Here is a 23,343-nt window from a genome sequence, read left to right on the forward strand (position 1 = left end):
TGTTGACCCAAGAAACAATCGACACTCATGACCCAGTGGTCTCCGAAGGGGAAAGAGTAAACATAATTCTTCCACAAAAGGCTCGTGCCAGAGAGACGTACTTGCAGCACCAGCTTCGATCTTCCGACCGGTGGCAACATCGGTCGTGAATGCTGTAGCAATTGTGCTCTCTCATCATTGCCATAGATTGCACTTCCAAAAGCAGAAATGGCACTGCAGGGCTTCGACGCAGAGCATAGATCCCTTGGGGAACAAAATCATGTCGATGAATCCGACTTCGAGATAGCCTTTGATGATGAATGATAGCACAGGTGAACAGGGTTGGTGTAAAGAATTCTGCCGAGACGCTTTGCTCCGAGAATTCTGCCATGGTGGCTTCACACACTCGAATGCCAGCAACGGCAGTGAATCGGCGGCTGCTTTGCTCCGACAGAAGTGGTGTTTTCCGGAAGGATGAGGTCAGTCTGGGATGATGTTGGTGTCACCTGTGAAGGCAAAGCGAGAAAAGATCAAGACTAGCAGTAGGACAGACAAAACATTGTAAGAATATTTAGAAGATCAAGACTAGCAGATTTGACAGGTCAACATGCACTGATAAATCAGATAAACTATGCATTGCAGTCTGTGCTAATGTACTTTTAAAACCCATAATGCTAGAATTTAGATTCCCTCCTTCCCTTCTAATGTAGTAAACATATCTGACATTTCAGCAAATAAAATGCTTGTTTAATCTTGGTTTACACGCATGATATATTACAGGGAAAAAAATTCACTCAATGACCTAAAAGCTGCTGACTCTCATTAGATGAAAAGAGAAAAACAAGTTGCTGCATCTTCATAAAACACTTTCACTTCTGTTTAAGACACCAAGTGATGACTAACTACATGCATCAATTAGAATCTTAGGTCCTCGGCACTTTAACAATTAGATCTCTTTCTTTCTGTTCAGTAAGGAATACAAGATCCAAATTGGGGCATAACAAATGATACGTACCTAGCAATAACTCATTATCAAAAACTGAACCAGAAAATGAATTTACCGATATCACAGGTTCAGTTGATCACCAGTAATCTCCGCAAGAACAAGATCCTCCTCCGTTGAAGTGGTGAAACCTATGCGCATCCCGAACTATAATCTCCCGATCCATGACAGATGATGCCAGCTTGATAAATGTGTGGCAGTCTCCACAGACTCTGAGGTTCTTAGTTATCCTTAGTGTTGTGCTCTCGGGTGTTGCAAATAGACCGAATGCAATCGCTAATTTCTCGCTGTGGGTGTATAAAAAGCCCGCTTTAAGTTCCTCATCTATGTCATGAAGCACAAAGTTTGTATCAGGAACGTAACCAGCCGACTCCAACTTCTCGATCAACACCTTCAATGTCTCATAGATCTCCTTTGATCGTGGATGGGATTTGTCACCAACTCCGAAGCGATGAGTCTCGTTATTAATCTCGATCCATGTCCAGCCAGGTTTCTTCCTCAAACTCCTGCTGGCCATCAAATCCCTTACCTCGGCTACATCTTCCCACCTACCAGCATTGGCATATATATTGGAGAGCAAAACGTAATACCCAGAATTTCTTGGACGCAACTCAAGAAGAGATTTTGCAGCCTTCTCTGCTAAAACTGCATCGCCATGAATCCTACAAGCTCCCAAAAGTGCACCCCAAAAGCCTTCGTCTTTTTCTAGTGTCATCTTCTCAGACAACTCAAGGGCCTCATATAGCTTACCTGCTCGTCCAAGAAGATCCACCATACATGTATAGTGTTTCACATCAGGTTCGATCGAGTAGTCTCTCTCCATCAAATGGAAAAACTGCCTACCCTCATCAACTAAGCCTGCATGGCTACAAGCTGACAAGATGGAAACAAAGGTAATCCTATTGGGCCGAATGCCGCTCTGCAACATGAGGGGAAACAGGTCGAGGGCTTCCCTGCCACGACCATGAATCCCATAAGCCGAGATCATTGAATTCCAACTGATGACATTCCTATCCTTCATCCGATCAAAGATCACCCTGGCATCATCGGCGCTGCCGCACTTTGCATACATATCGATCAATGCCGTTCCCAAGATTACATTCAATGAGAAATTCCAGCTCGATATGTAATCATGGATCATCTTAGCTTTATGCATCACCCCCAGCTTCGCACAAGCAAAAGCGACAGTCACTGTGGCTATCTTATCAGGAACAACACCTTCCCCCCTCATCCTATCGAACAACGCTAGCGACTCCTCTGGGTTTCCGCACTCTGCATAACCAGACATCATGACCGTCCAAGTCACCATATGCCTCTTTGGCATCCTATCGAACACCTTCCGAGCATCGTCAACATCACCACACCTCGCGTACATATCAACGAGAGATGCCGAGACAGAGAGATCCGACTGCAGCCCAGCCTTGAAAACAAGATGGTGGATCTCGACACCCAGTCGAAGAGACACCGTATCCCGGCACGCCCTCAGGACGAAAGGCAGAGTGAAGTTATCTATCCGCAAGCCCGAGCGAACAAAATCCCGAAAAGTTTGCAGGCAATTGGCATAATACCCAACCTTCACAAACCCGCCTACGATCACACTCCAAGACACGTTGTCGCGTTCCTTCATCCGAGAAAACAGAGCGTACGCGTCGGCTAATGCCCCATGCTGCGCGTAGATGTACACGTGTTTGTTTGCTACCCCGAGGTTGTCGATCATCGCGGCGGTGGTCGCCAAAGCGTGAACCTTCTTGATCTCTGCCGGAGATCGACATCGCACGAGGGCCGAGACGAAAGATCTTGGATGGAGGGGGGCGGGAGACAAAGCGGTCTGTTGCGCCGCGGATTCGGTAGCCGGAAGAAAGGGGTCGAGGACGGCGGATAACGAAGCGGCAGAGGAGGAAGAAGAAAAGAGGGATTTTTTCGCTTCCAGGGAAATGATGGAGAAGGCTGAGCGTTTGCCCTCCAACATGTCGGTAATGGCCGCTGGAGGAGCAGCCGGAGACCGGGTAAGCACGGTGAGACACAACACGACTTACGTGACGGCTCCGAACACGATCCCACCAACTCTCCCGCCTGGAGTCGAGCCGCAACCCGTCTTTTGGCGTTTGTAATCGTGACTTACGTCATGGCAAGTCGTTCCATCCGAGAGAAGTTTTCGAGCCACGAAGCCTTACCGTTACGCACTGAGGAATTCCACGTGGAGCGAGATGGTTAGTTAGCGCACTTCTCTGCTGGGAAGGTAGACGAGTGGGGAGGTAAACCCGGGTGTCGAGTGGGTGTCATTTTCTCGTCGCTGTAATTTTTGGTTTCTTTTAAGGTTTAGTGCGAGAGAAGGGATCCCAATGGCTTTGTTGGTGGCCGAGATGGGAGGAAAGACCAAGGGACCAGCACAGAAGCTCTTCCCACTCTTCTTCTTCTTCTTCTCCCTCCTATTGGTTTTGTCCGAGATGCAGTCCCTCGACACAAAGGGCTCAGGTATTAGTCTCATGTCATTCGATTCCTTCTGTTGTTTCTTGGTAAAATTACTTTAAGACAGTCCCCAAAGAGCTTTCGCTTGCAAAACCGAGCCTCATCAACCTCCGTGACCCATTTGCTGCTTCCGTCTGCTACCATACTTGTTCAGTGGTCAACACAGCAGCAGCAGCAGCAACAACAAGTAGTGGCACATCATCCAGTGGTGGTGGCGGACACGGCGGTTCATCGTCCGGCGACGCCGGCAACGGAGACTCAGGCAGCAGTGATTCTGGTTCAGGTTATGGATCTGCAACATATCACCCGAGGAACGATGGTGGGTATCATCACAATCGTAGGAAGAATGGTGGAAGCAGCTGCGGTGTTTCCCTCCACACCATGCTTGCTGCTATTGCGTTCTTAGCTGCTGCTCTGACTCCCTGCGGATAGATGTTAATCTCTCATGGCATACGGATCCAAAGTGGTTGGCGTGTGCAGGGTTCCTCATTACTATATATATATATATATATATATATATATATATATATATATGTGATGTTGTGTGAAGGTGAATGAGAAGAAAAGCTGATAAGAATAAATACGAAGAATAAGCACCACATTTGAATCGATGCTACGAATGAGATTCTACGCTGACGGCTCTTAACAAGGAATGTCAACATCTCTTGTTGTCACCTATAACAACGCTTGGAGGAGATGCTACGTCGCCGACTCTGATTGCTGTGATCATTTTTTCGGTTGAAAGAATACGAGCTGTTTGTGTTAAAAGATTAATTCAAATAGTTAGGATTAAATAAAAATAAAAAATAAAATTTTAGATTTAAATAAATCGATGAGGGTGAAAGATTTATTGGGATATGAATGATTTTTTATTATTATTATTTTTTAAAAAAATATATTTTACTTTTTAATCAATATAAATAAGTGTTTTTGGATCAACCCAAATCAGATTGAAAGTACTCTTAGTTTATTTTATTATTTTCTTCTCTTTTTCTTTAAAACATTTAAGAAAAGTCAATAGTATGATATCAGAGTCTGATTCAAATAATATCAATAGGAGTACATTGATTAAAAAAATAGATCCCTTAAAAAAAGAGAAAATGATAAACATTAAAGTAGGTGTTTCTATTCAACTTCTTCATGATAATTATTAATTTTGGACTATTAAGATAAAAACTCTATTTATTTCACATGGATTATGAAATTTGGTAGAAGATGGTTTTGTTAAATTTGATCAACAAGATCCTAATATTGCTAAACATCAAAGAAATAAGATGAATAAGAATGTATAGAAATATATAAGAGCCCTCCACGTGCTACAACAAGCAATATATTATTTTTTATTTCTCTTAATCATGATGGCATCAACATCAACGGAAGCATGTAAAATATTAAAAATTATATTTGGAGGCATAAATAAGATAAAAATTTTAAAACTTCAAAGTATTTAACGTAAATTCGAAACTCTTATGATGAAATATTCTGAATCTATTGCTGAATCTATTGATTTCTTCTTAAAAGTTTCTTTTATTGTGAATCAAATAATATCTTATGATAAAAATAAGATCAAACTATAGTAAAAAAAGTTTTACAAAGTTTACTTCCAAAATTTGATATAATTTCTACTACTATAAAAAAGCTAAAGATACAAATATATTGTCTATTGATGAATTAATGGGCTTCTTCTTAATTCATGATTAAAAAGTAAATAGATCTTCATATAAAACTTCAGAACATATTCTTCAAATGAAAATAGATCACAAGAAGAATAAAAAAAAAATCAGAAATCAAATCTCAAGGAAGAGACCAAAAGGGTAAGGACGTGGCCAATCAAATAAGAGTCAAAGGAACTCGAATGAAGGTAACAAAAAAACTCGTTGATGTTTTTGTTGAAAAAAAAAGATTGTTGGTACAAAATAAAAATCTAAATATTCCTCTCTCCTCTTATCATAAAAAATATGATCATCTTGAAAACGATTGTTGGAACAAAAAGCAAACAAATTATTATGAAAAAAATAAGAAAATATTTTCTTTATACTATATGACGAAGAATATTCTAGATCTGTTTGGTTTTTGGATAGTGGATATAGCAATCATATGACAGAGGATAAAAGTTTATTCCAAACACTTGATGATTCAGTCAGATCTATAGTACAAATTCAATTGGAAAGAAAAGAAATAGTTACTGTGAATATCAAATTTGATAAAAAAAAAAATTATTACTGATGTGATGTTTATTCTTGGTTTAAAATAAAATCTCATTAGTATAGGGCAACCAATGAGAAAATGATATTATGCTATTTTTTATGATGAAAAATACGTGATTTATGATTAAAAAAATTTAATAGAAATTGTGAGAATGATAAAAAATAAAGTGTTTCCCTTATTATTTTCATATTTCTCTTTACATGCTACTGTTACTGATAAATCGATATTATGATATAAAAGTTATGATTATTTGATTTTTTTTATCTATATAAACTATCTCATATAATAAATCCTTCATAATTCAAAATCATAAGATGTCTCAGAACAAGGCTAAAATTGATGAAAGTTCCGTTGAGAATGATGAGGAGCCACAATTAAAGAAGCAAAAAGTTCTGGATTCTATTCCATCTATCGTTGGTAAACCTATTACAAAGGCTACCAAAAAGGAGATCAACAACAGTAATAAATATGAGGATGACAACTTTGAAAAAAAATTCTAATGATGAACATTTAAAAGGACATCAAGCTAAGAAGTTTTAAACATCAAAAGTTAATAATAGTTCTGACAAGTCTTATAAGGAAAGTGAAGATAAGCAATCAATGTTGAATACAGCACCGAAGATCAATTTGTCGATATCTTCACAAAAGCTTTAGCGAAAGAAAAAATTTTATTCCGAAGATAACTTCAAATTACAACAAATTATTTGAATTAAGAGGGTGTATTAAGATTAATTCAAATAGTTATGATTAGATAAAATAAAAAAAATAAAAATTTAGATTTAAATAAATAGATGAGAGTGAAAGATTTATTATGATACGATATATTTTTATTATTATTTTAAAAAAACTTATATTTTAATCAATATAAATAGTTAATTTTGGATCAATCCCAATAAAGTACTCATAGGTTTTTATACTATTCTCTTCCTCTTCTCTGAAGTTATACAGAAAAATCAACAGTTTAATACGTGTAGAGTTTATGTCACAAAGGTGTTACAAGAGAGATTGGGAGAGGGAGTTATATATGTTGGAGAGAATAATAGGGAGGGAGGGAGGGAGGAAGAGTACGCGAAGAATAAGCTTTTTATAGACGACGATGATGACCGGGAAATATAAATAATATTCTTAATTTTTCATTTTCCCTAAATTGTCGAGGAGCGAAGGGACATGCAATGCCGTTGGCAAGGGGTGAGTAGTTGTGGTTCCACATGTCCCAACACCCCTCGTTTCCTCTCCTCTATTAAGTTTTCTTCGTCCGACAACAGCCGCGCTTCACCGCCTCCACCTCCGCCTCCGTGGTCGCCTCCTCCCTCCCCACCTTTGTTTCTCTTGCCTTCGTGCGATGCCGCACGAGATCAAATGGATCCATGGGCTGAACTGAGAGAGATCTTAGAACAGCCACAGCCGGATAGATCGACGCTGGTGCGGTCCGTCTCATGGGAGGGGATCACGCCGGCGGTTCCGATCTCTCCCTCCATCGGAATGTTCGGCGACATTCACTTCGCAGAAACACCCCAGCCGTCCAGCATCCCTCCCCGACCCAATTCCCTCCCTTCGACTTCATCGGTGGCCATGGCAGCGAGATGGTTGAAACACGAGGACGCTAAAGAAGGCGACGGCCTCTCCCCCAAGAACTCGGAGTATCTATGCACCGAGGGGCTTGGCTTTGAGAACCTGCAGGATGCTGCCGACCCGACAAAGCGATCGATGGGAAATGCAAGTACACTGAGAAGGAAGGAGAACAAGGAAACGGCGGTGGGACAGCCGTCCATGGCGGCAATGGGGCAGAGACTGTACGTGAGGAGCCATTCAGATATTGGGCTCACGAGCGGGGAAGCAGTATTCCCACCGCCAATATCCACCATAGGCAAAGGTGTGAAGCCTTGGGTCTACCTTAAATCATTCAAGAAAGATGGGAGACTTGTCCTCAAGAAGATAAAGCTCCCGACACAGCAGTGCTTGCAAGCCACCAGGGAAAATGGCCGACTACTCTTACAGCTAGCTCATCCGACCAAGCAAGACGAGGAGGAAGAGGAAGAGGACGAGGAAGAGGAAGAGAATGGTTCTGGAAACGGAACTAGGGATGAGCCTTTCTGTATCTCATTGTAGTTTAGGTTGGCTTCTCCGTTGCCCATACACGGCTCGTAGGTTGATATGCATTCTGCTGCTTTTGACTCCAATTTCTTGGTTGTTTGGAACGTAAAATCTTGTGCAATGTGGGAAACAAGTTATCATCAACTCAGTGTTTAGTTCCTTTCATCTAACACAATGATATACAAAAGAGTCTGAATTGGTTTTACTTGTTGTTCAATACCTTTTGTCTTTCACTTACAACTTCATTGACAACAAGCATGTCCAACCTTTGACTAAATGAAGATACAATGCAGAGATAGGTAATTGATACTTGTAAATCATCCACCTTCATTAGGAGCAACTCCTTCTGGTTCAATTCTCGGTTAGATCTACCAACAAAGATTCGAGGTCAGCATATTACATATTATCCAATCAATCATTAGTTAGATGCCTTAGGTATCATTCATTCTCTTGACACCAAAAATTAAAAGGATTAGGAGTTTTTCGATTCAAATGCTCATCACCATCCACCATCATTTTCAATCTTCTGCCCAATTATAGCCCTCCGTCCAAATCAACAAATTTAGAGACACGAGTAGAGAGCAAAGAGTTGTTGATTAAAGCTTACTATATAATGAAAGTATTAAAGGAACCTAGATATGTTGGAATTAAACTTATTAAGATATCACGAAGAAATTCATTGTATCAAGAGGTAAAACACATTAAAGGCCTATAGAAAGAATAAATCAAATTGACTATTGATTCTTTTGAGAAAGAAGTCTTTTGACAAAGTAATATTCATATTAAATGTAATAAATATAATGTATGTACGAGAACTATAATAGATTTGGATCATGACACATATAGATATTTTAAGTGAAACATCGAATATTTTATTTTGTCCTTACTCTCCCTTTGTGTGATAGCTCTATCTCTTCTCCCTATCTAGTTTAACATTTGGTATCAAAGCTGAAGTTAAGCTGTGACCTCTTCCTCAAGCACCATCCAACTCTAAATCCCTAGATTGATAAAAAAAAATTATAATATATAGTGCATCGAAATAAAGGTTCTTATAGGCTCCTAAGATATATAAGAGTTTGTGGAAGATGGATTTATTAAATTAAGTCCAACAGAAGGAGCAATAAATATAGAATTAAAAAAAATATCTCAAAGATAAAAAGAAGAAGAAGAAAAAACTTTGTTCACGATTTACCAAGGGATTGATGATATAATATTTGAGATTATCATTCCAACAAATACTTCAAAAGAGGCTTGAGAAATGCTTCAAAGAATATTCGGTAGTGTGGATAATGTAAAAAAATTTCATCTATAAATTTTACAAGCTAAGTCTAAAAAATTATAACAAGGAACTTCTGAATCTATTTCTGATTACTTCTCAAAAATTATTTCTATTGTTCATCAAATGAGGTGAAATGGTGAATAAATAAGTGATCAAAGAGTAATAAAAAAATGCTAAGATCTCTAGATTTAAAGTTTAATTTTTATTACTATAGTGATCGAAGAGTTTAAAGATTTGGAACAAATGTCTTTTATACAACTAATGTGTTCTCAAATCAATCAAGGATCTCAAAATAATAAAGGTAATGGAGAATATTTTAGCCAAATAGGCCAAGGTTATGGTCGAGACTGTGGATATGGTAGAAATTCTAAAATGTCTGAAATATAATATTATATTTGTAAAAGGTATGAACACTACTTCTTTGAATGTTATTAGAATTCTAACAATCAAGGTGATAAGGCAAGTTTTGTTGAAAAATAATAGAAGAATGAAAATCATATTTTGCTAATGACTTATAATAATTTGAAAGAATATTAATCTATGACATGGTATGTAAATATAGGAGCTTCAAATTATATGTGTGGCATCAAAGAATTATTTTTTAAAATATATACAAGTTATTTCGGCAATATTATATTTGGTGATATATCTCAAAAGCTAGTAAGAGACAAAAATAAAATTTTTTTGGACTTAATAATAGAAAGAATTATGCATTTATGATGTTTATTATATCCTTATTATAAAAAAAATAATATTATGAGCTTGGGCCAATTATTTGAAAAAGATTATAATATTAAGATAAAAGATATAACTTTTTCAATTCATAATAAAAATAAAACATTGATCTCATATGTGAAGATAATGAAGAATAGAATGTTTCCTCTATATTTATGTATTTTTGATCAGTCATATTATTTTAAAACTAATAGTGAGGATAACTCTATAGACATCTTGGATGTACTCACTTAAATTTCGAGGCTTAAACTTCTAGAGAAATATAATATGATGGCATGATTGCCTAGAATTGATCGCTCATCAAAGTTATGTAAAATATGTATTATGGGCAAGCAAGAAAGAATGTCTTTCAAATTAAGAAGAACATAAAAGGCATGGTATTAATTTGATTTGGTGCACTCAGATGTTTCTTGCCCTATCAGTCTAGTATCACTTGAACGAAGTAAGCATTTTTTTACCTTCAATGATGATTATAGTGGCAAAACTTGAGTTTATATATTAAAGGAAAAGAAAAAAATTTAAGTAAATTTAACGAATTTAAAAATTTAGTTGAAAGACAAAATAGTTGTAAGATTAAATATTTAAGAATAGATAAGAATGATGAATACATATCAAATGAATTTTAAATTTTTTTATAAAAATAATATAATTTTACATCAATTCACTGTGATGTACACACCTTAATAAAATTATGTCTTAGAAAGAAAAAAAAGGACTATACTTAATATGATCAAATGCATGTTAAAAAAAAAAATGAAATATTTTGGGAAGTTACTGTTGGTTATGTAGTTTATTTGCTTAATAGATCTTCGATAAGGTGAATTAGTAATATTACATCAGAAGAAGTATGAAGCTTACAAAAACCAAGAGTCGATCATTTAAAATTTTTCGAAAGTATTGTATTTGACCATATACTAAAAGAAAAGAGAATATAACTTAAGGATAAAAGTTAGAAATGTATTTTGTTAGATTATATTGAGAATTTCAATGGTTACAAACTCCACAATCCTATTATAAATAAAGTTATAATATCAAGAGATGTTGAGTTTGATGAAAAATAGATTTATAATTTTAAAAATAATAAGAAGCATGAGAAGGCTATGATTCATAAGAGGATAATATAATACAAATAAGCATCGAAGAGTCTTTGCTTGAATCATCACCTATATCGACTAGGTTGCATGATTCAAAAAATTTGATTTTAAGAAATGCAAGAATGATTCAAGAGCTATATGATGTGACTCGAATAATTGATACCAACAATGATGAGTTTTTTATTTTATTTTATCTTTTTACAAGATATGATACATTAACCATCGAAAAAGCTTATAGAAAAGAAAAATGACTATACGCTATGAATGAAAAAATCATGCTATTAATAAAAAAAAGATAAATGAGAGTTTACTATACTTCCAAAAGACCACCAAGTGACCAATATTAAGTGGATATTCAAAATAAAAAAATACACAAGTGAAGGTAAAGAAATACAAGACTCGATTGGTTACAAAAGGATATAAACAATAATATGAAATCGATTATGAAGAAGTTTTCATACCAGTTGCTTGACTGGATGCAATAAAATTACTTCTCTCTCTAGCAGCTCAAATGATATTAAAAATTTTATAAATAGATATCAAATGAATATTTCTTAATGAATTTCTTAAAGAAGAGGTATATGTTCAACAACTCCCTAATTTTATTATTCATAACCAAGAAAATAAGATATACAAGTTAAAAAGGGTTTTTTATGGGCTTAAACAAGTCTTACGAGCATGAGATTCCCGAATAGATGCTTATTTTATTCCAAATGATTTTTCTAAATATATAAACATGCTCTCTTTATGAAATTTAACTCTGATGGAGATAATATTTATATACCTGTATATAAATGATTTAATTTTTATAAGAAATAGTGTCTTCATGATTAAAAATTTTAAACATTCCATGAAGAAGGAGTTTAAGATGACTGACTTAGGCCTAATGACTTACTTCCTTAGTATCGAAGTTATACAAGACAATGAAGAAATTTTCATCTCACAAAAAAATTATACAAAGGAAATTCTAAAGAAGTTTTTTACGAAAGATTGTCACATTACAAATACACCTATGGAATATGGCACTAAGTTGATTAAGGAATGTGAAGGTAAATCAATTAATATAATTTATTATAACAGTCTAGTTGGATATTTAAGATATTTGACATGCACTCAACTTGATATATTATTTTGAGTTGGTTTAATAGGTAGATACATAGAAACTCCTAATATATCTCATTTAAAGGTTGTTAAAAAGTTTTATAATATATTAAAGGGATAATTAACTATGGCATATTCTATTCATCATATAAAAGGTTGGAACTTATTAAATATAGTGATAGTGATCGGACCGAAAGCTACGATGATCGAATGAGTACAATCATATTTGTATTTTATTTTGGTAAAGCTATATTCACATGATCTTCAAAAAATAATATATCATTGCTTATTAAGTTGTGAAACATAATATATATAGTAATACATTCTTATGTTTATCATGCAATATTGTTAAGAAGACTACTCTATGAATTTCATAATATCGTAGGAGAAGTCAATCAAAATTTATGTTGATAATAAATCAACTATTGCCTTAGGCAAGAAATGAATCAAAGATGCATATCAATATAAACTTTTATTTTATAAGAAACCATGTCAAAAATAAAGAAATTGAACTATTCCATATCAACAAGTGAACAAGTGGTCGATATACTCACAAAATCTTTCTAGTTTCAAATATTTCAATAATCTCAAAGAAACTCAACATGTTTGATGAAATAAGTTTAAAAGGGAAGAATGTTGAAATTAAACTTATGAAGGCACCATAAAGAAGTTTATTGTACCGAGAGGTGAAACACATTAAAGGCTTATTGAAAAATAAATCAAATTGACTATTAATTATTAAAAAAGTTTAAAAAAGAAATATTCATATTAAATGTAGGGAATATATAAACCGCATGTGTTGAGTAAAGTTTTTGAGTGAAACAAAATATTTTGTCATGTTTGATAGCTCTATCTCTTCTCCTTATCTAATTTAACAGGATTCAACTAGATATTCAATTTATATCTTATTTCCACCAAGAGGGGTTTACATCCTGTTGTTCATCTTTGATGGCTCACTTGAATGCATATTTCATTACACCTGGGATATGAATGCTACTGAAGTAGTCCTCCCAATCAATGTGCTTGGGATCAAAATCAAACATCGTGGCCTCTGCGTCGTCCTTCTTCACCGCCATCCTCAACCTCTCCATGTTTAGATCATCAAAGCTTCAAAACGTATTCAAGTCATTCACATAATTTATTCTTTTTAAAATGGCTTTGTTAATTAAAAATAATAATCTTGTATAAATCATCTTTAAATCAAGGAAAAGTATCCTACCATCCATCGAAGTAGACGTAGGGTTTGTAAAGGTCGACAAGATACATCATGAACCTGTACTTCCGGTTGAGTTCATTGTATCCACGAGCGAGTCGTCCACAAGATAATAGATTGACCAGGTGCATTACCTATCGAGAGCAGTCACAATTCGCATGCGGAGTGAAGTAGGGCTATACATCAAAATGCGTGTGGCAGAATCGTGCAGAGATGTATGGACGGACTGACCTCCAATGGCAGCTTGTCTCTCAGAGTCATGAAGACGCGGAAAAGGACCATGCTTTTGATGAAAGAAAGCCTCTTTGTCGGCATGACACTTCCATCTCTCCCGACGCGAGGGTTGGCAAGGAAGTAACGGAAGTGACAATGCTCCAGGGTGGCGTACGTCACTGGATTTCTCATGGACGAGCCCATGTGGTAGATGAACTCGGCCTGCTGATTCGAGTGAGCTGCCATGGTCGCCATCATCGCATTCACCACCATGTCCCCGGGCACCTGCATCATTAGGATCATCTCAGAACGATAATACCCCAAAAAAAGTGTGGATTGCTGATGGGTATGTGGGTCGAAGCTTTGTTCCGAGGAGAGAACGAACCACGTCCATGATGACATCGAGATCTCCAAAGAAGCATGTGATCTTCCCCTTCGCGTAACCTATGATTACGCTGTCGATCGTCCTGCACAACAACCACCACACACCGGCTGTAGCTCTAAGGTGGCAGTGCAAATCTAAAACGCAGCGACTCCATCGACTGGAGTCATGTCAGATAGATAGATTGATACCGTGTTCCTTCGATCCAACCCGGCAGTGGATCACTCTGAACGCTTGTTATGATCGTTGGGCGCAAAATAACCATCGGCAGATCTCCTCTCGAGTGTCCAAGCAACATCTCACCCATCGCTTTGGTGAAAACGTAGGTGTTTGGCCAACCAAACAACTTAGCCCTTTGGGATGCAAGAGATTAGGAACGAAGAGAGATAAGCTCAATGGCTCAATCTATGAGATTAGGAGGACGAGCGACGATAAGGGTCAAACCTGTTTATCCCCAGTTCCTTCATGGCTAGCTTCTCTGCTTCCTCGGTCGCGTCCTCTGCACGGAGGTCCCTCTTCTTCTTGTCCGCCAAGCTTAGTTCTGCTTCAATGTCCAAGTAGGAGCCCCCCTTGAGGGTCTCTCCCATGAGAAACTTCTTCTCCAAGATCAGTCCGCTTTGCTCGCCAGCTACATAAGCTGGCAACAAGAGGAAGATGAGATCGTTGCAAGTTATTAATGGTCGAGTATATATATATATATATATATATATATATATATATATATATATATATGCACAAAATCTTATGTCATGTGTTAGAATGGTATCTTGAATCAACTCGAAATGCAACGTACCGGTAGAAACATGGAGAAGCATTTGTAGCCTAACACATCGTTTGGCAAACTCCAAGATATGCTTGGCTCCGAGGACATTGATGCCCAACGCAACATCATATCTGTGAGTTATCAAGTAAATTTCGATAGCAAGAGTCGCAACCTTGAGATCACATCTTTGTTTGTTGTGTCCGATTACCTCTCATCAAAGTTGGTGGTTGCAGCTACATTGACAACAACCTCTACTTCCTTCCACAAGTTTCTTCGGAGATCAGAGTCATGTATTCCTAAATCTTCCTGGACTATGTTGCCGGCCAGAGGAACAAGTTTGCTCGTAACAAATGAACGGAAGCCGTCGCCGTGTTTGTCTTTTAGAACCTTAAATAAATCCTTTTCTAGTATCTATAATGAAAAGAAAAAGATCATTAATTCCAAGAGTTGAACAATCAGAAAATACATATGCACAAGTAAACCGTAAGTAGAATTAAGCCTAATTTCTAGACTCATGAATCTGAACCTAAGTTTTTGGTGCAAGCGAAAGAGAAGAGGAAGAGGTATAGTTCTTGCACGTAACTTTGGTAAGCCAAAAACTTGCTGCTTGTGTGCGAATTAAGAATTAATGAACAAAAAAGAATGAAGAAACCCCTTTGAGGAGTTGTACCTCGGTCTGCACACGCTGGTGGGCGGATGTGGCATCACCGGCTCTGACGAGGAGGAACAGCTTCTTGACCTCGGGTTGAACCCGTAGCACCTTCTCCACGAATACTTTCATCCCAAACCAACAGGAAAACAAGCAGAACACACACAAAGCTCAGTAAAGATTGTAAAGCACATTTGGTTGTCTTCCATGAGATGTTTGTGTGAGAGGAGTACTTTTTGCTAGGAAGCCAGTGGATCCAGTGACCAGAATGCTCTTGTTCTTGAAGAACTCCACTATTCTGATGCTTTCCATGTCGCTGCTCTTGAGATCGAAGCCTCCGTACGTGTTTGTGTAGAGAGAGAGAGAGAGAGAGAGAGAGAGAGAGAGAGAGATAGAGAGATGGTTTGGGACACCTGAGCGAGGGATGCATATAAATAGTGGAGGTGAGAAGACAGAAAAGAGAGAATAAGAGAACACGAAAATTAACGTGGGAGCGGTGATTAATTTTAATGACATGGGCCATTGCTTTGGACAAGCAACATTACTGCCACGACGACTTACAATGATTGATCGTAACTTGAAACGACAAACCATATCGTATCAACTCATCATTAAGATGCATACTTTACTGAGCTGTTAGTGTTGTGCATAAACGTGATCAGCGATCAAGAATTCAACGAGGTAGAGCTTCAACGTTGACGAAGGCGCAACCTACCATGATTTATACTTTGTTTCTCATGCGTCTCACATCAGATCATGCACATGATCACACGGGGTTGTCAGACCTCTACAACAGTGCATTGCATGTGTAGATACATGCGACGACATTGTTGTAATCTGGAATGCTGTTGCATGTATGCGTACACAGGCGAAGCGACTTGCCCATCATGGAAAACAGATAGCAGTCCACGTCATGAGGGATGGAAGCGTCAGAGTTGAGTAGTTCAGCCATTGCGACACACCCTGACGTCTGACCGACTCCATCCGCGTTAGACAAAGAATAATAGCAATTGATCATCTTGTTTTTGTGCATCGTTCTTTGTTATAAAGTCTTCAGTTCAACCAAAAATGGACCACCAGAATGACACCTACTGTGCTGTATAAAGATGATCAACAATCAAGAATTCAACGAGGTGGAGCTTCAACGTTGACGAGCCGCAACCTACCATGATTTATACTTTGTTTCTCATGCGTCTCACATCAGGTCATGCACATGATCACACGATTGTCAGGTCTCTACAGCATCGCATGTATAGATAAATGCGACGATGTTGTTGTAATCTGGAATGCTGTTGCATGTATGCGTACATAGGTGAAGGAACTTAACCATCATGGGAAAGCCAAATCTAGTCATGTTCACAACAAGTAATAGATATGAGAAGTACCTACGCAAATGTAAAACTTCAAGTATAATGTGACGCGCAACACACACGTGACAGGCAATCGCTTGTCGCCCCCTCCATACGAATGATATCATCATAGTACAATCGTCCTGAAAAGCTCGGGGTGATGTCGTACGACGTCAATTTGTGTAGGTCAGTCGGTGCTTACACAGAAGCTTAAACCGATCACAGTTAATTGACCTTGTATGACCAACTCATCTTCGCATGTATAAAAGCTAATCCTCCTTAATCAGGAGGGGGAGGCATTTTAGAATACTCAACTCTCTCTCATTCCACCAAAAGCTAACTTAAGCTTCGGATGGATCGGTTGGGAAATCCCCCTCCCGACCTCGACCTTTGTGTAGGAATCGACAATGAAGCGATAGCAACCCACTGAGGGAGAATCACACTCGGGAGACGACGCTCGGACCCAACCCGACCTGATGTCGATGCAACCCGAGCATCTGCATGGGCAACCTTGCGCATCCGGGACAGGACCGAACCGTATTGACATCTCGACCATGACGTAGATGTTCATCAACACTACCTAACACAAAATAAATCTTGAGACCATCGTAAAAAACGTGGTAGGTTTGATATGGATGAGTATCAACAGAATACTTCAATCCTAGGGAAGACATCGAAGGACAACGGAAACATTGGGAAGTGAAAACAGATTGCAGTTCGTCATTAGGGATGAACGTAAAGTGATATCTCCCAACTCTATTGGATGCTAACTACCAACCTAACACAAAATAAATCTCGAGACATCAATCAATTTTCAGACAAAATATTAGTGGAGACGTCAACACACACAGAGAGAGAGAGAGAGAGAGAGAGAGAGAGAGGTCGGTAAAATACTTTAATCTTCTGGAAGACTTTTGTAGGACAACGTACCGTTGAAAAGTGACAACAGTCCACGTGATTAGGGATGGAAGCGCCAGAGTTGAGTGGTTCAGCGTTTACGACGCACACTGACATCTGACCGACGCACACTGTGCTTTCTAATCTGCATTGGTTCTTCACCGGCAACCTGTGACACCAAAACTTGGCCACACAGTTTCGTCATCTGCACAACGACACCCTTGGCGTCAGGTCTGCTACCGGCTGACGTACGTGTCCTCGGTACGAGGCACCGGTGAAAGGACAAGCCGGCGGTGCTCCACATGTCACACGTGGTGTTTGATGTCACCAACGATAGGTGAGAAATGAAAGGCCAAACGAATTATTACAAGGGGAAGGTGTTGTTAGGTGGAGTGTTGTGGCTGGCCATCGTTCTCGTAAAAGTAGTCGCCGTTTTGGTCATTGGCATAATTAAGTACTGGTAGATGCAAGTGAGTGGATGAATTAGTTGGAGTTGATGTTTTTAATACCAAGATGAGATTTAGTTGTAGAATAGAGAGAATGCTAATGACACTGTGCTGCACCTGATTCATCCCTGTCTTCTTTTGATGTGTTCCTTGCGATCCGTGTGATCCCACGGAGCGAAGACATACACAAAGTATTCCTTTGATGACAGTTATTATGTTTAAATTTTCTTAAACATAATAACTGATATGATTGAGGATCATTTCTAATTCTTATATCCTTAACCAATCTATAATTTGAGGATTTTGAGTAACTGATATGATTGCATCATTCGAGTGATTGATTAAGAAAAATCTGTATAAATAATTATCACCTCATATCTCATTTAGCATATTTCTTAATTTTACATAGTATCAAAGCTCCTCTTGCCTTGAACGAGATCTTCCCTTCGTTACCATCTGACAACGGCAGTCCCTTATCTTTACTAATATGTTGTTGTCGGTTTCCTCTACGTATCCTCCTCTGCTTGGCAATAGCCTCTGCTCACAACCATTGGATTTGATCAACAGACTTCAAATCGACATACCTCAAGCCGCCAACGACATCGTCGCTGAAGTAACAACAACGATCAATTCCAATCGTTCTTTGGGCTTCTGAATCAAGGTGGACGGAGGCGCTTTTGTGGACGACCCGATCATCCTTCTTCGTCCGCTACCCCAAGCGTTGTCACCAACGAGCTCACCTTCATCACCATTCCCACATCTTCCTCACTAGCGGATCACTGGAGGTAGACTTTAATCCACCGCGGTCACTCATCATAGACTTCCTTATTTCAGACTTCGCTACCTCTTCCAGACCATCGCTGATCTATACTGAACACCCACTCCTCTCGGCACTCGCTACGCCTTCCTCCTCGCATCTTTTTGCTTCAGGCCTTGGCACCTTTGCCTCGTTGATAGCCACTCCCTCCACCCCAAGCCTAGTTCTAGGTTTCAATTTCACGGTCGTCTTCTTGTCTCCTCCCGATGCTGGTGGCTTTCTCTGTGGTCGCTTGCTTCAACAATCTCCTCCCCGTGCCAACAACCTCGCTTCGCTGTAGCCCGTCGCTAGCCTCTTGCTGTTGTTACTCCTTCGACAGCCTCCTCTCATGGGTCGATCTGCTATTACTGCCGCTATCCTTTTGTTACTACTGCCATCTACGGGTCATGGATTGACCTCTATCGAGTTCTCCAGTGCCCATGTTGCACAGCAGAAGGCCGAGCGCCCGCTACCTCCTCTTGGCCCTCTCGTCCTTGGAGGTGCATAGCGTCGCTAACTCCGACAACCCTCTCACTATTCATGATACTCCAGAAATCAAGCCTGCGGACTTCAACCAAATCACAGCATCTGCCTGCCAACTTGAGCTGCTAGATCGGTGCATATCTAAGCATGTCCTCCTCATCTAATGCTTTAATTATTGTTTTTGCAAGAAACAATACTTCTTCTTAACATATAGGACTTGTATCCATAAACTCTAATCCCCTTCAAATTATGCAAAGATGACAACTATGTATCTTGGCAAGCACAATTTTCCAATCTCCTTTTTGGATATAATTTATTAGGCTATATCGATGACTCTTTCAATTGTCCACTAGAAAAGATCCAAATACTAGGAGAACCCAACCCAATAACAAATCCCGATTATAAGTTATGTCTATGACACGATGATCTTATTCTACAAGCAATTTAAGCCTTATATTTTCATAGGATACTCTCTTGACATAATGCCTTCCGTTATTATGATCCTCAAACTAAAAAAGTCTTTATATTATGCTATGTTATTTTCATGTCGAGTCTATTTTTTTCTTCTAAAACCATGGGCATTCAATAATGTGAGCCACTTCAACAATCATACATTATTGGATTCATATGAGTACACCTTATGCCCCCTTAGCAACTTCTCTACATACTTCTCTTTAAATTCACTCGATCAAGTACGTGTCAACGACTTTTTACTAATTCTCATATCTCAAACACAACATAATAATACCACCATACTTGAACATCACATGATAACATGCTCCAAAGATGACATTTTCAAATAACACAAAATCCTTGATCTTCATGCTACCACAAGCTCTGCACCTGAATCAATGTAACCCACAACCATCACCCAAGCCTAAAAATATCCACACTAGTATAAAGCCATATATGAAGAATACGATACCCTACTCCATAATACCACATGGACCCTTGTACCATTTTATTATATATAAAATATTATCGAGTGTAAGTGAACCTTTTGAATTAAGCAGAACCAAATGGATCTGTTGCCATATACAAGGCATGTCTAGTGGCTAAAGGATTTTACTAATGATCAGGTGTTGACTTCATAGAAACATTCAGTCCAATTGTTAAACCAACAATAATCTAGCTTATCTTGAGTTTGGCATTACTTAAAGCTAGCACATAAGCCAATTGGATGTTAATAATATTGTTAGAACCCTAGCGTATTCTAAGCTTGGGGTTGATCTCTTTAGGGGATCGACATCCTTGGAACTCTATAGGGGTTCCTTCCTCCAAGTTGCCACACAAAGGCTGCTAAAAAGATTCATCTGTTGCTTATCAAAAGAAGATGAATACATAGCTATTTATAAAGCTTCTAAACCCTAACTCCTAATAGGACTCCTACTCAAAACTCTTACTTCTAACTAACTCCTAATAAGACTCTTACTCTAATAAGCAACCTCCCAACTAACCCTAACCTTAGCCGGCTTCTTCACCTCTTTAATAAGGGTTGGCTAGGTAGGTTTTACATGAATGCCCCTTTTAATAAAATTCAATTATGACTCTCCTAGTTAGAATCCTAAAAAATGCTTTCTTATAGGAGATTTTAATTGAAGATGTCTTTATGTGATAACTTCCTAACTTCATCGACCCTCAATATCCAAGCTATGTTTGTAAACAACAAAAAGCTACTTATGTACTTCGCCGAGCTCTAAGAGCCTAGTATACCAAATTTGGCTTGTTTTCAACATCAACTAGCTTCATCAACTCTAAGTCTAACACCTCGTTATTTCTACGACAATAAAAGAGAAGTACTATATATTTACTGGTGTATATGGATAATATTATCATTACAAGTAATAATCCTATCAAGATTAAGTAATTCCTTAAGCAGTTGACAGATCGATTCTTCATCAAATATCTAGGAACCTTAAGCAACTTTTTGGGAGTAGAAGCAACGTTCATATCTTCTGAACTTTTCTTATCTTAAAAAAAATATATTCATGATCTACTATTAAAAACATGTAAAATACTAAAGAAGTTGTACACCACTCTTTACTACTGAATCACTCAAATTATGTGATGGTAGCGATACTACCAATTCCATATAATATAGATAAGTAATTAGCTCCTTATAGTATTTATCTTTCACATGTCCAAATATCTCATTTGCAATCAACAAATTATCATAATTTATGCATCAGCCCTCTACTACTCATTGGTCTACAGTAAAATGAGTCTTGCAATATCTAACGGGAACTCTCAATCTTGGATTTTTTTTCTTCGTAAATACTTATCACTCTATCTCCATGCTTTAGTCGATGTTGATTGGGTAGGCAACATTAATGATAGAATGTCTACGTCAGCCTATATTGTCTTCTTTAGAGTAAATTCAATCAGTTAAAGTTTTAAGAAATAAAAAACAATCACAAGATCCACCATTGAAACTGAATACCGAGCCATCACCATCATTATTGTAAAACTCAACTGGGTCATAATATACTATAGGAACTTGACGTCACATCCAAATCTACTCATACAATATACTGTGATAATATCGGTACCACCTATCTCTATGCCAATCCAGTGTTTTACTTACGTATGAAATATATTGTCATCAATTTTCACTTCATTAGAGATCAAATTGTTAGACATCAATTATGTGTTTCTCACATTATATTTTTGATAAACTAGTATATTCTCTCACAGAGCCTCTTGCTTGTAAGACATTTTAATTACATTGGCCCAAAATTGACATGATCGATGAAAGCTCAATTGGGACATGATAGAAGACTATGATAAAGTAGCTGATCTGATAGAGGATCATCCATGTTTTCTTATATCGTTAATCAATTTATGATTTGAGGATAAATTATTAAAACCTTATAAATACTAATCACCTAAATGAATAAATTTATCTCTTTCGAACCAAGGATCCCCTGGCCATGTTCCACGCATCAAATCTCAGTATCTTTTCCATCTAATACGGCTCACATATGCTGCGTCATGAAGGATAAACACTAATTTCCTCTGCGCTGTTTTCTCTTTTCTGCACATGGATCCCAATGAGATCAACTCCGGGCATTTTCCATGCAAGCAATCATCTTAATCTCAGAGCAACGAAGCCCAACCCGAAGCCGTGAGCCCGCCCAATAAACCCCAAATCTGATGGACGAACATCCAAATCCGCCACAGATTCCCTAGATATAAAATCTCTAGTCCGAATTTAATAGACATATTGATCACTCTTCAATTATATATTATTATGAAAGCTCTCATTCCGACCACGTCACGGAGGTCTAAATAATTGCTGCTAAAAAAAGAATGCGTGAGACATTTTATCTTAATATAATGTAATATCAGCAATAGCAGTACCGAGCTTATTGAAAGCTAAGTGCGAGAGGCTCTCTCTCTCTCTCTCTCTCTGGTAGAGTCATAATCCTCTGGACAACAACAAAGGCTAAATGACTGATACATACGTCTGGTTCATTCCCAGCACAACCTTGGCGAACCCTTATTACACTATGGCCGAGGATGTCGTCATGGTTTGGTCTAGCTCCGGATGCGCAAGGTTTGCCAAGCAGATACTATGTGGGGGAAGCGAACGTCAAGCCAGGTTGAGCTGGAGACTCGTTGCTCGAGTGTGATCTCTTTTATGACTCGTTGGATTCCTACACACAGGTCGAGGTCAAGAGGGAGATTTCCCGACTCGACCCCTTCAAAGTTTAAGTTAGAATTGGGTGGAACCAGTGAGCGTCTCTTTCTGGTGTTTGGTCAGGTGATGTGTTTTTATACCTGCACACGGAGGTCGGTCGTATATGGTTAGTTAATGACCGCTAACCTCTTAAGCAGCCAGCCCACATCTTCCATGCGAATGCCGGCTGACTTGCACGGATCGGTGCCGAGTGACATCGTCTCAAGCTTTCCGGGATGGCTTCGTACCCGATAGCATCGTCCCGAGTTTTCTGAGGTGGCTTCTTACATGACGGCACCATCCTGAGTTTTTTAAGGTAGCTTCGTTCTCGATTGTGCCTTCCTAAGCTTTTCACGGGCAGCTCTGTACTGTGCGTGTCGTCTGAACCCGAGGCGTCGCACCAATGTGGTCCACCACATTGGCTTTGAAGCTCCACATTGGTGCTATCGTGGCTGTGGACTGCTATCAAAGGGCATGCTGCTAAAATGTGACCTATTATTCTCTTCCCCCC

The 23,343-nt window shown here is 38.3% G+C and overlaps 4 protein-coding genes across 6 annotated transcripts; 2 read left to right on the forward strand and 2 right to left on the reverse strand.

The window, feature by feature from the left end:
* Positions 1 to 345: 345 nt before the first annotated feature.
* On the reverse strand, positions 346 to 3,061 carry LOC103999391 (pentatricopeptide repeat-containing protein At4g21065-like). Of its 3 annotated transcripts, none has more exons than XM_018818179.2 (2): positions 1,066 to 3,061; positions 346 to 485 (listed from the first exon to the last, which is right to left on the reverse strand). In XM_018818179.2, exons 1-2 carry the CDS (start codon positions 2,949 to 2,951, stop codon positions 482 to 484), a joined length of 1,890 nt encoding a protein of 629 aa, XP_018673724.2. In that variant the 5' UTR covers positions 2,952 to 3,061; the 3' UTR covers positions 346 to 481. The 3 variants fall into 3 exon arrangements, 2 of the variants coding, with proteins under 2 accessions (XP_018673724.2, XP_009419424.2); XR_010479940.1 differs by having other exon boundaries at positions 347 to 485; positions 995 to 3,061; XM_009421149.3 differs by having other exon boundaries at positions 347 to 485; positions 1,041 to 3,061.
* Positions 3,062 to 3,309: 248 nt separating this feature from the next.
* LOC103999392 (uncharacterized) lies at positions 3,310 to 4,175 on the forward strand. The gene is made up of 2 exons (XM_009421150.3): positions 3,310 to 3,457; positions 3,606 to 4,175. Exons 1-2 carry the CDS (start codon positions 3,325 to 3,327, stop codon positions 3,881 to 3,883), a joined length of 411 nt encoding a protein of 136 aa, XP_009419425.3. The 5' UTR covers positions 3,310 to 3,324; the 3' UTR covers positions 3,884 to 4,175.
* A 2,802-nt stretch (positions 4,176 to 6,977) lies between these two features.
* On the forward strand, positions 6,978 to 7,897 carry LOC135594435 (protein FAF-like, chloroplastic). The gene has a single exon (XM_065084820.1). The coding sequence runs from the start codon at positions 7,019 to 7,021 to the stop codon at positions 7,766 to 7,768; it is 750 nt and encodes a 249-aa protein (XP_064940892.1). The 5' UTR covers positions 6,978 to 7,018; the 3' UTR covers positions 7,769 to 7,897.
* A 4,864-nt stretch (positions 7,898 to 12,761) lies between these two features.
* LOC103999469 (probable fatty acyl-CoA reductase 4) lies at positions 12,762 to 15,582 on the reverse strand. The gene is made up of 10 exons (XM_009421223.3): positions 15,416 to 15,582; positions 15,204 to 15,307; positions 14,742 to 14,944; positions 14,564 to 14,664; positions 14,215 to 14,407; positions 13,962 to 14,123; positions 13,774 to 13,855; positions 13,407 to 13,673; positions 13,182 to 13,309; positions 12,762 to 13,069 (listed from the first exon to the last, which is right to left on the reverse strand). Exons 1-10 carry the CDS (start codon positions 15,492 to 15,494, stop codon positions 12,916 to 12,918), a joined length of 1,473 nt encoding a protein of 490 aa, XP_009419498.2. The 5' UTR covers positions 15,495 to 15,582; the 3' UTR covers positions 12,762 to 12,915.
* Positions 15,583 to 23,343: the final 7,761 nt, after the last annotated feature.

This window comes from Musa acuminata, chromosome BXJ1-9 (genome assembly GCF_036884655.1).
Source record: "Musa acuminata AAA Group cultivar baxijiao chromosome BXJ1-9, Cavendish_Baxijiao_AAA, whole genome shotgun sequence".
In the NCBI taxonomy this organism is placed as follows: Eukaryota; Viridiplantae; Streptophyta; class Magnoliopsida; order Zingiberales; family Musaceae; genus Musa; species Musa acuminata.